Raw genomic sequence first — 14,771 nt, forward strand, 5'->3', positions numbered from 1 at the left:
AGGGGTGATTGTGCTCCTTGTAATCTTGATCATTACCTGGTCCAACCAGCAGGAGATGTCTTTCACTCAAAAGTTACCTTGATTAGCTATTCTTAGAATAGCTCGGGTACATACATACACATACACACACACATGCACACAATGGCACATACTCAGAAATTGGCAGTAAACAGAGCCTTAATGTAAGATGTGATTATGTTGTGTTAAACTGAACTGTGTCTGTCCCCTATTTTCAACAGAATTAATCACCTTCAGTATTATGGTTACTGGTATACAATCACTAAAAACTATAACTAACCAGCTAAGTGCTTCTGGGTTTTGTTCATTTGGTCACAAAGTAAGAGAGGTAAGTGAGAGGATAAAGAGAAACGTGGGATAATGAGCACATTTTCTCTTTCTTCAAATACTTAGAAAAGGGCAATTTTTACTTTGCCTGTCCTTGTTGACTTCTTCTACAGTTAGTCTCAGTCCATCCAAGCTCGTGTTTGGTGAAATTAAGACTGAACTCTTACTGAGAAACATAGACAATCTTTCACCATTGATAGACACTGTATGTTTTGCCATTTTGTGCCTCTTTGATGCCTGCTCTGTTTTCTGATAGCAGTCATGTTTACAGCCAACAGGCATCCTCCATCTCTCTCGCTCACCCACCCACACACCCACACACACGCTCACACATCTCCAGTGTGTGGCTGAGGGAGGTCTCTAGCCATGGTTGCAGGTATCTGGCAGGCTTTTCCGCACATGACCTAGTAGTGATTTACTGTCTTCATTAGCATGCTACCACTCTCTGAGTGTGTGTGTATCTGTGTGTGTGTGTGGGCGATACATTTGTGCTTTGGGGAGGTTTAGAGTTGGCTAGCTGTGTGTCTTTTGTGTTGAAGTTGAGTGTGTTTAGGTTTTGTGCAAGTTTTTGGAATCAATAAGAAAATTCTGGTTTCAACCTCCCCTCTTGTTCCTATTCTTTTCTACTCTGTACCCTGCTATTCTAGTCTCTTCTAGTCTGTTTGTTGTATTGTTTCTATGACCACAGCGTGGTTCAGTTTGGCATGGACTGGTATGGCACTGTGGTGTGTGTTTGTGTGTGTTTGTTTGTGTGTGTGAGAGAGAGAGAGAGAGAGAGAGAGAGAGAGAGAGAGAGAGAGAGAGAGAGAGAGAGAGAGAGAGACAGGCAGGCAGGGTGGCTCGGTGGGGGATGTAGCTGGCCAGGGCAGGGGGCGAGGACAGACAGGCTGGACCAAGGTCACTCCCACTGTGTGTGTGTGTGTGAGTGTATGTGTGTGTGTGAGTGTGCGCATGTGAGTGTGTGTGCTCCTATATCCATGTCCAGTTGTCCACCCGAGTACAGCTGAGGATGTGGCCAGCTCCCTCTTTCTCTTCCTCTTCTCTTTCCATTTATCTGGGTTTTTTTTCCATCTCTTGAACATTTTGTCTCATGCAGCATGAGGACAAATTACTATTGTGTTGTAATTTCCAGAGTAAAAATGAAGATATACAGGTTTATGTCATCTTTGTGCTGAAATGCACTGAAACAGTTACTTGATCTACAGAAAATGAATCTTGACCAATTTTGCACTTCATGATTCATTTATCAAACCATAAGATCAAACATTTGCTGTAAAAAGCTTCTCAAATGTGAGGATTTTCTCTGTTTTGCATCACTGTAAATTGAATATCTTTGGGTTTTAGACTGTAGGTCAGATAAATAACTTCTGGTTTAAGGAAATCTCTTTTTTTTTCTTCTATTTTCTGATATAAAAGAATTGTTAGATCTATACTCTCTCCATCTTTTCCTGTTTCACTCTCACTCACTCTGTTTCTCACCATATATCTTCCTGTCTCTCTCTCTCTTTATTGTATATATCTCTCTGTCTCTCTCTCTCTGGGTCCAGATGGGCAGTTTGCAGGTTAACTGGAACAGCTGGAGCTGCATTATTAGCATCCTGCTGTGTGCTCTTATTGGCTCTGCTCCTCTCCTCTTTTCCTGCCCTCGTCTTCCCTCTTCTTCCTCCGTCAGTTTGAAGGGTTGTGTTTTATAGTCACACAGAATGAGATGTGAACGGTTAAGAAAGCCACTGTATATCACAGAGTGCTCATTATGTAGACACGCAAAGTTAACAGTTTTTTTTACTTCAGGTTGGTAACTTGGTTTATTATTGTTTATTTTACTTCAATTTTTTCCCTCACTTTTTAGTAGCAGATGGTGCTGATGCATTGTGTTGTGTTTAGGAAAGTAATTTCTTGATGTGTTGACCTTAAACATGGGAGTTGCAGTCTATGGTGGTTTACGATTTCATGTGACAAAGAGTGTGTGCAGGGGTGGAGTTTGGTGAGCAGAAAATTAAGCAGGTCTCTCAGGCCTTTCTCTCTAGTTTTTGTGTGGGTTAGTATGTGTGTGTGCTTGTGCATTTGTCTGTGTGTGTATGTGTGTGTGTGTGTGTGTGTGTGTGTGTGTGTGTGTGTGTGTGTGTGTTTGTGTGTGTTAATGTTGTTGTTGTGGAATGGAGATTGGCTTTTTAGTGGTATTTGGATGCAGAGATGCAGCAGGGATAAGCCTGCTAGCTCCCTCTGACTCCCCCTGGGAGCACAGATTAAAGAAACACACAGACACACACTGGCAGAGATAGACACACTATATACACCCACACACACACCCACTCACCCACCCACCCACACACACACACACACACACACACACACACACCAGTAAACAGCAGGATAGGATTAGATAGAGGTAGGTAAACACAGTCACACATACACACATATCTGGTAGATTTAGTACAAAAAAAGGAATGATTATTGAATTGTTGATTTGTTTGTGTGTGTCCTCTCTTCACATGTCTCACACACACTCTCGCGTTGCCCTAAACTGTAATGTCTCAGTCTGGATAGAAAAGAATAGGAATGTCAATAACAGCTGTTGCCAAAACAGAGCAATTTAATCATTCAGAGAAAAGAAAAGACAGTCAGGGGTGACCCTCTCTCCATCACCTTGACAACTAGATCAGAGCCTTGATTAGAGTTGCCGTGGTGATTAGCCATGGATACAGGCATGCTTGCTAACCTGGATGGGCGGGTGATTTTATGTGTGAGTGTGTATCTGCGTTTGATCCACCTTTCACATAAATCTGACTTTCAAAATCTCCTTCACTCTCCTTTATCTGTGTGTCTGTGGGTGTGGGTTTGGATGTGTGCATGTGCACAACTTTTTTCACTTAAAAGATAACCTTAACTTGCAAGTTGCAACTAGATTATCAAGTCAATTTAAGTATTCAAAAAAAAAGAAAAAATACAAGTCAAGTTCTGTCTGAATAATAAAATAAAAAATAATAAAATTGAAAATGTCTTTCATCTATCTTATATCATGTGAAATTCATAATAAAATAATTTCACAAGAGTAACAGTGATTAAACCAATAACACATCTAGTAAAAATAAGAATACCTGTAATTAATTAGGGCCTGCCCAAAACCACCATAAATGTTGTTATAACTCCTCATGGAGGTCCTCTATAGCTTTAACCAGCATCAACACCCAAACAGATTAACACACATACACATACTGTTGATGTGCATCCAGGGGGCTGTAGTTGTGTTTTACATATGTAAACAGATGGAGAGACCATGGAAAAAAATGGGAGGATGGAGGGAGGAGGGAAAAGGGACAGAAGAGAGTGTGGGGAGAGGAAGGGAAGGAATGGGCGACAAGGGAAAGAGAGGTACTTCAGTTTTAAAAGTTATCCCAGGGAGTGGTGAGCTTGTGTGTGTGTGTGTGTGTGTGTGTCTGTTTGTCTGTCTGTGTGTGTGTGTGTGTGTGTGTGTTGATGGTTTATTCACACACAGTGATTAGGCTTATTCCCTCCTGGCCACTTTCAAGCTTTCAATTAAGATTCTAAACACAAATATACTCTGCATTCATTACTCTCATCCCTGTTAACGAGGTAAAAAGAGGTGTGTGTGTGTTAGTGTGTGTGTGTTTATGTGTGTGTGTTACTAGGTTTCTGTGTGCTTATTGGAGGAAATGATAATTCCCCATTTTCCTGTGAAAGTCCTAAGTGATGATTCCAAGGCCAGAGTGATGATGTGTGCACCTCTCCTGTTTGAATATTAAAGTCTGATTACGTATGTTAATACAAGACTTTGATGTCAGCTGCTCATTGTTACAGTCAAGTGCTCTCCAGATGACACTGAGCATCATGTGGTGCTTTGCTTGTCTATGTCCGATTTTACTGTTTGTGAACAATAGAAAGTGTGCGTCTAAGTTAACATGTGATCTTTCAGTGTACACCTGCATCCTGTAGTGTACTTTATTTTCTTGCAGTTCAGAGCACAGGAGCTAATAACCCTGTCATATGAACAACTAATAGGCCGGACACACTGAACTGGTTCATACACTGTACTTGCTACCAGCAGTTTACTTGCTCTCTCAGTTATTCTTCCTTAAAGTTAAATGCTTTCATTTTTGTTAGATGTTAGTCTTGTTTTTGTAGTTTTACCCATCAGTGACATCAGTTCTGATAATTTTCTGCTGAGATTTGGGGACGTGGTGCTCACACTAGGCACAGCTCTACAATCACTCGCTGCGGTCAAATTGGACACTAATACAAGCTCTCAGATAATCAGAGAGGTTTTTAACAAAGTCCTAGCTGAATCTTAATAATTACTTTTACTACATAGTAACATAGTAGTTTAACTGCATAGTAATACAGAAGGTCTTTACCATGTATATTCTACACTATACTGATTCAGATGGTGAAAATTTTGATTTTTTTCTCTGCATCCATGTTTTTTCTGTCTAGTGTATGTATTAATTTAGTCATTAATTCATTTACAAATGTTATTGATTTTTCATTAATACACAAATCACTAAGTTATTGTGTGTATAACTACAGAGACAAAAATGCACCTCCCACGAAAAGCAGATGAAGTTGTGCATGTGCAATAAAGATTACATTTATAATGTAATTGTATCCCTTAAATAATCCTATAAATATCCTATAAAATACCCTATAAATAACCAGAGAGAGACTGAGAGTCAACGATGATGTATGGTGGGTATGTTTGTGTGTGTGTGTGTGTGTGTGTGTGTGTGTGTGTGTGTGTGTGTGTGTGTGTGTGTGTGTGTGTGTGTGTGTGTACGTACATGCACATGTGTATGTGTGAAAGTGAGAAGGCTTTTGGCTTTGACAGAACAGAGCGCTCCAGCTTCCTACTGTTATGTAATCTGATAGGGAAAATCCAAGCTGCTATGTGCACACGCACAAACACACACACACACACACACACACACAGAAGAGAGAGAGAGTTTCCTTCCAAGACATACATGCACTCGTACACTACACAAATATGCTCAATTTGTGCTTCCTTTCATTATACACACAAACACAAACTGGTCATCGCCATATGCTATCGTTGTCTGCCAATAGAGTGTCTGTCTGTGTGTTTGTGTGTTTATGTGTGTGAGAGCGTTTCCACTGGAGGCGGTTATTACTGGGTAACGAGGAATGTAGCCAATAGTGAAAGAAGGAGGAGCCTGATCTGTTCTTCACTGTCATCTGTCCTCATTAGTTACATGAAAAGAGTTAATTTGTTGATTTTCCTCCATTCTACTGAGTCTTTCAAGCGAAGGTCTTGTTTCCAATAAACCCTGGTCCTTCCTTTTGTAAAGTGGATGCTGCTATCACGAACCGCCTGGAAAAGCATAAAAGATTGATAAATTCCACTGGACCTCTGAAAAGCCACAAGTTGTGGCTGTTGACAAGTCATACAACAGTGCCCTCCTTTCCTTTTGCAGCTGTCTTTGCAGTAATTACACATCTTCAAGATGTATAATGCATTTTGGAGCTCTCCGGCAGCTGCCTGCTAAGGTTCAATCACGTACCATACTGTCTTCTGTCACTCTCCCTCTTAAGTATATTTCATACCTGCATCTACAGTCACTCTGAATAGGTCAATATGTGTCACCTGACCTGTCACAACCTTCCTCTTGACCTGGGTTGAACCCGGGTGTGACACCATTCGGCTGACCTCCATACGATTGTAACACAAAGAAAAGACCTCCAAGAGACCAACAAAGCGAAGTGAAACAGAAACTTGAATCAATATTTGGCACTTTTTCTTCTTCCACGGATGAGACTCTGGTTCCAGCTTCTTGTGTGCGTGATTCTGTGGTTAAGCAGAGATGTGAATGCGAATTAAAGTCGCAGACTGGAATCTGTGTGAATGGTGGTGACCAGAGATTAACCTCTGACAAGAAGACCTGGATGACCAGGTCAAAAGCAGGTTGTTTCAGCAGATATTGCTCTGTATCAAAGAGGTATAACTCTAGCACCCATCATCATTCAACAAAATGTAAAAATCCACACAGTAAGATAAGGAGCAAACAAATGATGAAAATATTAACAATTACCTCACAGAGAGAGTGATAGAAACAGAGAGGGAAAATGGAAGATGAGAGAAGGGAGGGAGAATGTGTGTGGGTGTTGCGTACTCGCGGGACCTCGGCACTGCAGCATTCTTTGTGTGTGTGTGTGTGTGTGTGTGTGTGTGTGTATGGAGAGAGGGAGAGGGAGAGGGTGAGTAAAGGTGGGGGGCACTCCTGGGACCCCTCCAGCACTGCAGCAGGTTGCGTGTGTGCAAGAGCGTGTGTGTGTGTGTGTGTGTGTGTGTGTGTGTGTGTGTGTGTGTGTTCGTCAGCCCCCACACAACCAGTGGGTCAAGCTCACACCCCCTGCATCAGCCCCCCCCCCTCGCCCCTGGTTGTCATGGAAACACACCTTGAGCGAGCCCCCCAGAGAGGTGCATACTCCTCCTCCTTCCGTCCACTGCTGTCTTCTTTGCTGCACTTTTTCTTTTTCCCCACGCCTCTGTTGCTCTCCCTCTGTCAATCCCATCATGCCTCCCTCCAGTCCTCTCTATACAGTCCTCCTTCCTCTCTCTCTCTTTCCATCTCTTTCTCTAGCTACCTCTACCTTGCAGTCCTCACCATCAGTCGTCTGGCTTGGTTTAAGGCCTTTATGCCGCAAGGGACCAAACACACACACACACACACACACACACTCTTTCCCCTGCTCTTTCACACGCACAGCCTCATGTAGTGTGGGGATGGAGGGGGTCGACAGGAACAGGGAAGGGCGGTAATGGGGGGAAGACGTGATGCCTGAGGGATCCCCAGAAGCCCATACAGAGACAGAGGGAGGGAGGGGGGGTGGGGGCCGAGCACCCAAAGGAATTTCCCAGCCCAGACTAAGAAAGGGTTAAGAGGTGTGTGTCTGTGTGGTGTGTAATAGGGGAAGGCAAGCACCTTAGGGATCCATCCCCAACACAAATCAGGGAGCTCATTTATGTTCTGCTGCATGTTGCAGGGGTCTGTGATGAGGCCGGCTTGAATGTGTTTTGTGTGTGTGTGTTTGCATGTGTGCAAGAGAGTGTACTGGTGTGTCAGGAACGATGCCACCTGGTCCCTCTCCTTTGGTCAATTAGCAGAGAAAGGAGGGTAATGGTAGAATGAGACTGAGGGAGAGCATGAGCAATGAGGGTGTGTGTGTGTCTCTGTGTCTGTGTGTGTGTGTGTGTGTGTGTGTGCTGAGTCTGACTGCAGTATGGACTTTTCTCTTTCTGTGTGTCTTTCCTCCTTCCTTCCTGCCTTCTGTCCATCCACACACATTACATTACATTCTGTCCTCACATTGTTTCTGCTTCCCTTTTCTTCCAATATTCTCTGTCTGTCACTTTGGTGAAACTGCCTCAGTAGTTCTACAGATGTGCAGCAGTCACCCACCAATTAGTGTGCGTGTCTGTTTGTGTGTGTGTGTGTGTTTGGCTCTAGTTGTTTCCCAGTTAAGAAGAAACCATAGCTCTGGGGTCGGTCAAGCTCTCTCTCCCTTTCGGTCATATGTAAAAGCTGTCATTTTCCATCTTGTTCTCGGTTTGACTCATATTTTTTTTGAATGTTGTTACTTGTTTGTCTGCTGCTCACTATGCAAATAATAACACTACATGAAATGTTCCCGTTGATGGTTACTGTCACAACATGACGATGGTGAACACAAACTGAGTGCTACTCTTTATTACATAAAGTCTATGCAGAAATGTCAAGTCCTGGTATTATATTCCCTGTGGAGAAATCAAGAACAATGGTCTAACTAGTGCCCTGATTACCACAAGAGTTGGCATAGCAACAAATCCAAAAATATGCATAATGGGAACCGTCAGCACAGCTCGAACATGTGTATGACCAAAAAAAATGTGTATTTTGTTACTACTTTCATACTGATTTAACCATCATATTAATTTTTAAACAATTACCAGTGGAAAAAAGCGAGGGAGGGCACGACTTGATGCATAGGCATAAAATAATCCCCGAACTTGCTTTGATGTGCATTAAAAAGTCGAAAAAGTTGATATTCTGATTTGTGAGAACAAACTCTGAGTCCTAACCTTCACCCTGCCTCTCTCTCTCTCTCACTCTCTCCTCTCATCCCTCTCTCCCCTGTGTTCTCTGTCCCAGCATTGGCCTCCCAGGGCTGTGTGTGTGTGTGTGTGTGTGTGTGTGTGTGTGTGTGTGTGTGTGTGTGTGTGTGTGTGTGTGTGTGTGTGTGTGTGTGTGTGTGTGTGCGCGCTGTGCTGGTGGATCAAATGCACTCTGTGAGGCAAAGCGTAACGGCAGGATGCTGTACGGCTCTGTCATCTCACTATGGGTCACATACACACACACTCGCTCACACATGGACTGGGTCTCAGAGGGGGACAGCATACAGACACTGCGGTCCCCCCGCACACTGATCAAAACAATGTATTTGTCAGAAAAGAGAACTCTTTCATGGGACACACGGACACACACACACACACACACACATACACACACACACACAGAGGCGTTGGAGGCCTCTCTCCATGCCCTTGTTCCGGACAGCCCAATTATCTCTCTGCACCTCACTGTTTTCCCTTCAGTTCTCCCTCTCTCTCTGTCTGTCTGTCTGTCTGTCTGTCTGTCTCTTCTTTCTCACTCTAGTTTTTTATTTCTTCATCAGTAGCCACTTCTTTCTCACTCTAGTTTTTTATTTCTTCATCAGTAGCCACTTTTTTCACTCAGCCTATAATTGATTGACATTTAATTAGCTTCCAAAGTTTCTTTAATAAGGCCTTACTGACATCATCTGTGTCTAAGGCACACACACACACACACACACACACACACACACACACACACACACACACACACATATATATACACATCCACATACATACACACACACACATTCTCCCAAACACAGGAGAAGAGAAATCATTTGGTTTGTACTGATTATATGTTCTAATTGCTGATGAAAGGATCAATCAACAATTTTGATAATTAATCAATTGTTCTAGTAAATCCTTTGGGAAACCTTTGCTGGTTCTAGCTTCTCAAGTGTGAGGATTGGTTGCTTTGCTTTGTTTTTAGGATAAAAAGTTGAGACCGTTTTGGAGTTTTGGACTGTTAGTTGGTGAAAACAAGCAATCTGAAGATGTCCCCCTGGGCTTTAGGCTAAATTATAAATAACATGATAGACAAAAATGTAATCAAAAATTAAAATAATCTTTATGATTTCTTAGTGACAACACAGGGTTAAGGCTTTGTGACTGACAACAGTGGGGAACTAGGCTGTGGATCGTTTGATTTTGATGTTGATATATAAAAATGTGATTAATTAGCATTAGTGCAGTTGATGATTTTGTTTGCATAATTGCAGCTTGAATACGTGCAGTAACTTCACGTACAGTAGGAGTCAGACTAGACCGTCTAAAATCTTGGACTGTGGGTAATAGGCACATCAGTGTGTACTGCACATGTAAAGGAAGCCGATGTTTGACCACTTTCTCTGGCTGCATGGGACAGTGTGAAACAATTTCTGCAGAAAGCATCACCCCTACTGGAGGCAAGATGTTTAAGGTGGCTTCTACGGGGACCCCCAATACACACAGAGATAAACACACACACACTGAGATCGCTGAAGCTTAGGTATTACTTACTTATTAACCCTCTATCTTTATCTGTGCCATGTGTATCTCTCTCTCTGGCTTTTGCTTCTGTTAAGTTAAATATTAACAATAATTTTCTCTTTTGAAGAAATAAAAGTGCACTTTTACTAAGACAAGGAATATTAACATCATAATGAAAATATGAAATATGACGATTAAACTGGTAGCGCTATAGACTCCTCCCTCTCTCACTCCCTCTTTCTCTCTGTGTGTCTCACTCCATGTGACTCTCCTGCTGTTTCAATCTCCTAGTAAATGATAATGAACCTCTATCTCTCTCAGTGTGTCTCGGACACACTGGCGCCCCACACAACCAGCCTTTGAGGTCTGTGTGTATCTGTGTGTGTGGAAAGGGGATATTTGGGGACCGGGACCATGGAGCATACCATCTCATTCATATAAGCACATGTGGCACCCACCAAACACACACACACACACACACACAAAAAAAACACCCACAGCTATTGAGACAGGATTAGGGCACCCTTGTGTCGGCCTTTGAGGAAGGAGAGATAGGAATCTTTGTGTGCGTGTGGGTATTAGTCAGTATGGGTGTCATGGATGTATGATTGAAGACGTTATTAACCCCACGATCCCCTGCAGCTCTGCAGCTGAAGTTCTGCACACTGTTTGAATGTGTGTGTGTGTGTGTGTGTGTGTGTGTGTGTGTGTGTGTGTGTATGTGTATTTACACACTTACAGGACATGAGCTAAGTGACAAAAAGTGACACAGATTGTGTTCTCCATGCATTGTCTGTGTGTATCTCTGAGTCAGGGTGTGTGCATGTCAGTGTGAGCTTGTTTTTGTGTGTGTGTGTGTACAACTCCACAGGGGGTCACAGATTGGTCCGCAGAAGACACCATCTGATGTCTCCGGGCAGTACAGTCCTATGGTGTTCGTGTGTGTGTGTGTGTGGGCGACTGGGGCATCGGTCCTGTATGGTACAATGGTGATAAGGACAACAGGCAGGGGACCTGATCGTCAAGGGGTGCATGTGTGTGTTTGTGTGCGTATTTATGACGCCCACCTTTCATCTGGCCTTTCACCATGGGTGCCATGATGTCACTCACACCTTCTTAAAATAGACACAGATACACACAAACAGACAAACACTGGTATAATCCCCAAGTGAGAGTGACAAGGAAGGATGGAGGCTGGTTGTGATTTGTCTTTTGTCTGTTTGTGATGAAGATACACTTGATCATATGTGGATGTGATATCAGCTCTCTTAGTCTCTTATTGTTCTCTTGCCTTTATTTCTTATTACTCGCTTACATCAGAGAGCTGCATGTGCAATAGTGTGACTTATTATGCAGTGACAAGTTGTGACGTATAAGAAAATCTAAATGCTTTATACACAATCTCAGCAGCCTGTATGAATGGATCAGTGAAGGGCCCCCAGTGCTGACAGATGGAAAGAAATAGTAGAAACAGAGTGGGAAATAAGTAGAGTATATGTTAAGAGCTGTAACAAAGGATGAGGGGTTTGAATTGGAGCCCACACAAATTAATCAGCAAGTGATGGACCAAGAGGGACGATAAGGAGACATGTAGGGAGGAATGGGCAAAGTGAGCGATGGATGAGTGACTGCATTGGGGGAGGGCGGATAACGAGGACAGAGGGAGGGAAGGAAGGATGGCTATTGGAAGGGCAGATCATCCACAGCCCCGGTGGGGAGGACAGACAATTACCAGTTGGGGCAGATATGGCACTGGGGTTGGTGTGTTTGAGAGTTGGGGGAGTGTACAAGGGAGAAGGAAAAATGAAATGAGAATGTGCAGCAGGGGAAAAGAGGGAGTGTATAATGCAACCTTTTTAATAATGTCTGTCCGAACAAGTCGACTGATCTGGAGCTGAGCCTTAAATTTACAATTCAGTGAAAATGTTTGCCAATGGAGAGTGATAAGTTCTCCTGTTTTCTGTGCAATTTAGTTTATTTTGAAATTGTTTCCTGATTAAGTCATGTACAGTACTTACACTACTGCATACCCTCATATAATATCTGAAACATGTAACATTGCTTAAGAAATAAGTTAATTATTGCACATATTATTATGTATTTTTAAAAAGACATCACAATGGAGGTAACCAGGGAGAACATATGAGGCGAAACTACAGTCGTAAAGTGCCATCAGACACAACTTGTAAAGGTATAACTGATAAGTTACAAAAATGCTACAATGGAGAATCCTTAATGTTAGTAATGTAGTTCCACCTGTGCTTTTCCCACCATGACGTATGAAAATGTCTGCTGATGTTGACAATCGTCTGACAGAACGAGACCGCGCGCCACTACCTTATGTTAACAGAGTGAAAATTAGTGAACACGTGTCACTTCTATTGGTTTTCCTGTCACTGCCATATGCAGGTTTCTTCTTATATGTCTGCACATATTAGTCTATACCTGACAGTGTCCGACAGTTTGTGTGTCTGCATGAGACATCTGTCATGCGTTGTATTAGTATTCTAAAGTAATGTCATGTTGTTGTTTTCGTGTTGCCTAATCCAGCCTACACATGCGTGTCTGTCTCCTATTTGCAGAGGAGGGCATCAATCACGAGTGCAAGCTGTGTAACCAGATGTTTGATTCACCTGCCAAGCTGCTTTGCCACCTGATAGAGCACAGCTTCGAAGGCATGGGAGGTACCTTCAAGTGTCCCGTCTGCTTCACAGGTAACACACACACACACATACACACACACAAACACACAAAAACACACATTCACCTTCAAGGACAGTAGCACAGGTGACTCCTACTGACTTGTGTCCAGTCTGCTTTGTATTTAAAATGGACACAAAGTCATAGAGATACATATTGTATTCAGAAACATAAGATCAAGTTAGCACACAACAGTGACACAACATCGCCCTGGACTTTAGTATACTGACAGAAACTTTGATCAGCATCTATTTTGCAGTACTGTGCATCTCTGATTAGATATAGAATACTACAGACTTTCTTCTGTTGTTATACTGAAAGAATTTAGCTCTTAAATCTCTCCTGACATCGGCTCTGGTACCTGTTGTGGCTCAGAGACGACTCTCTCTGGGTTCCCCACATCATGCTACATTGAGTAAATGTCCTGTAATGGCTGTAAAGTTTTTGGTTTTGGGTAAACAGTAAAAACACATTAGGCATATCCATTGTTTTAATGTTTCTAACTGTGGGAGTAATATTCCAGCAGGGTGCCACTGCTAAAGAAGCACTGACTGTGTGTCTGTGTGTGTGTGTGTGTGTGTGTGTGTGGGCAAAAGTTCATGTAATAATGCCACCAAAAAAGCAAAATATGAAATATCTTATGGCTGTACAATTCACTGGAGACTGAAACAAAATGCTGGATGACCAAATTAGACCTGTGCTGTTCAGTGTTCTGGTCTACCTACAGTATTTTACCAGCAACTAAGTCAGCACCTTTGCTCTCGCCCTCCCTTGTTCCATCTCTGACTGTCTATCCCCACATGCTCTCACTCTCTCTCTCTGTCACACACACACACACACACACACCCCCCCCCCTTCTTAGTTGCTGAGTTTGTCTTGTGTTGTGTGCCTCCCCCCAGGTACACAGCAACGCTTTAAACTTTAACTCTATTCCTTGGTGGCTTATGAATTAGTAAGATGGGCACCACTCCTACGGGGAGGCTTAATAATTCAACACATACACACTCACAGTGAAAACCAAAAGTTTACTGAAACAAAGGGGAGAGAAAGAAAGAAAAGAGAATATGAGCCAACAGTGGAGCGGAAGTTAAAAAAGAAGAGATAATTTATTGATAAATATCACAAGGTCTGCTGAGGATAGCCCTTCCTGTTTTCTCTCCTCGTTCTTCTCGTTCCCTTCTCTCCTTTTTCAATCCCATGCACTCCCTCCTTTCCAGTCAGCCCTCCATTTGCTTTGTGTTTGTGTGGTTATTTGTACTGAAGAAACAAATGACAACTGGGTTAGTTGTCATTTGGTTCTTTGCCAACAGTAGATAGTCTAGTCAGCGTTGTACAGAGTTTATTGTAACTGTCCAGTTGTAAACAGGCATGTACCTTAGTAGATCAGATCAGAGGCACCTGACAAGGTCGTAGATGATTCTGGTTCTACAGATCACTGGCCGCAGCGGCACACAGACCCACAGACCTAATAGACAGGTCTGGACTGGACAGCCCCCTTAAACTCATTTCCTTCAGCTTTTGGTCTGTTGAACTACTTTTGATGCCCTCAGCTGTAGTAAGCATTGGCTGACGAACTTCATCGAATGCACACTGTGTAACTCTGTCTGTCTGTTGCTCCCCCAGTGTTTGTGCAGGCCAACAAGCTCCAGCAGCACATCTTTGCTGTCCATGGCCAGGAAGACAAGATCTACGACTGTTCCCAGTGTCCGCAGAAGTTCTTCTTTCAGACAGAACTACAGGTAGGTCACCTTAATTGTGTGTCTGTGTTAACCATGACCTGACTCTTTTGTCTGTCTGCGTTCTGTTCTGTTCTGTTCTGTTCTGGCATGAATTAGGAAGATAGTGTGTGCAGGTACAGACACTGTAGTAAGTGGATTTTAGGGGAGTTACATCAGAAAGTGTAGTCAACTTTTACTCTTACCCAAAACAAGATATGTACCCACCCGACTAGATCACCTCCTTACTTCCTCACCCTCACTCTCCTCCTCTTCCTTACATCTTTTCCTCTCTTCCTTTTAGGCTTCCACCCATCCTTCAACATACCTTATTCAGTAGCTCCCTCTGTCCCTCCCCAAAGACTTGGGCTTCACAG

General features: G+C 42.9%; 1 protein-coding gene across 4 annotated transcripts in view; it reads left to right on the forward strand.

The window, feature by feature from the left end:
* Positions 1 to 14,771, forward strand: part of znf423 (zinc finger protein 423) — a 145,088-nt gene that overhangs the window by 115,913 nt on the left and 14,404 nt on the right. For all 4 annotated transcript variants that reach the window (XM_071505977.1, XM_071505967.1, XM_071505987.1 and 1 more), the window contains 2 exons: positions 12,562 to 12,693; positions 14,303 to 14,418. In XM_071505977.1, coding sequence (XP_071362078.1) covers positions 12,562 to 12,693; positions 14,303 to 14,418 — 248 coding nt within the window. The remainder of the gene's footprint in view (positions 1 to 12,561; positions 12,694 to 14,302; positions 14,419 to 14,771) is intronic.

Source organism: Trachinotus anak, unplaced genomic scaffold, assembly GCF_046630095.1.
Source record: "Trachinotus anak isolate AG129_WGS33_773 ecotype Australia unplaced genomic scaffold, CSIRO_AGI_Tana_v1 ptg000002l, whole genome shotgun sequence".
NCBI classification, from domain to species: Eukaryota; Metazoa; Chordata; class Actinopteri; order Carangiformes; family Carangidae; genus Trachinotus; species Trachinotus anak.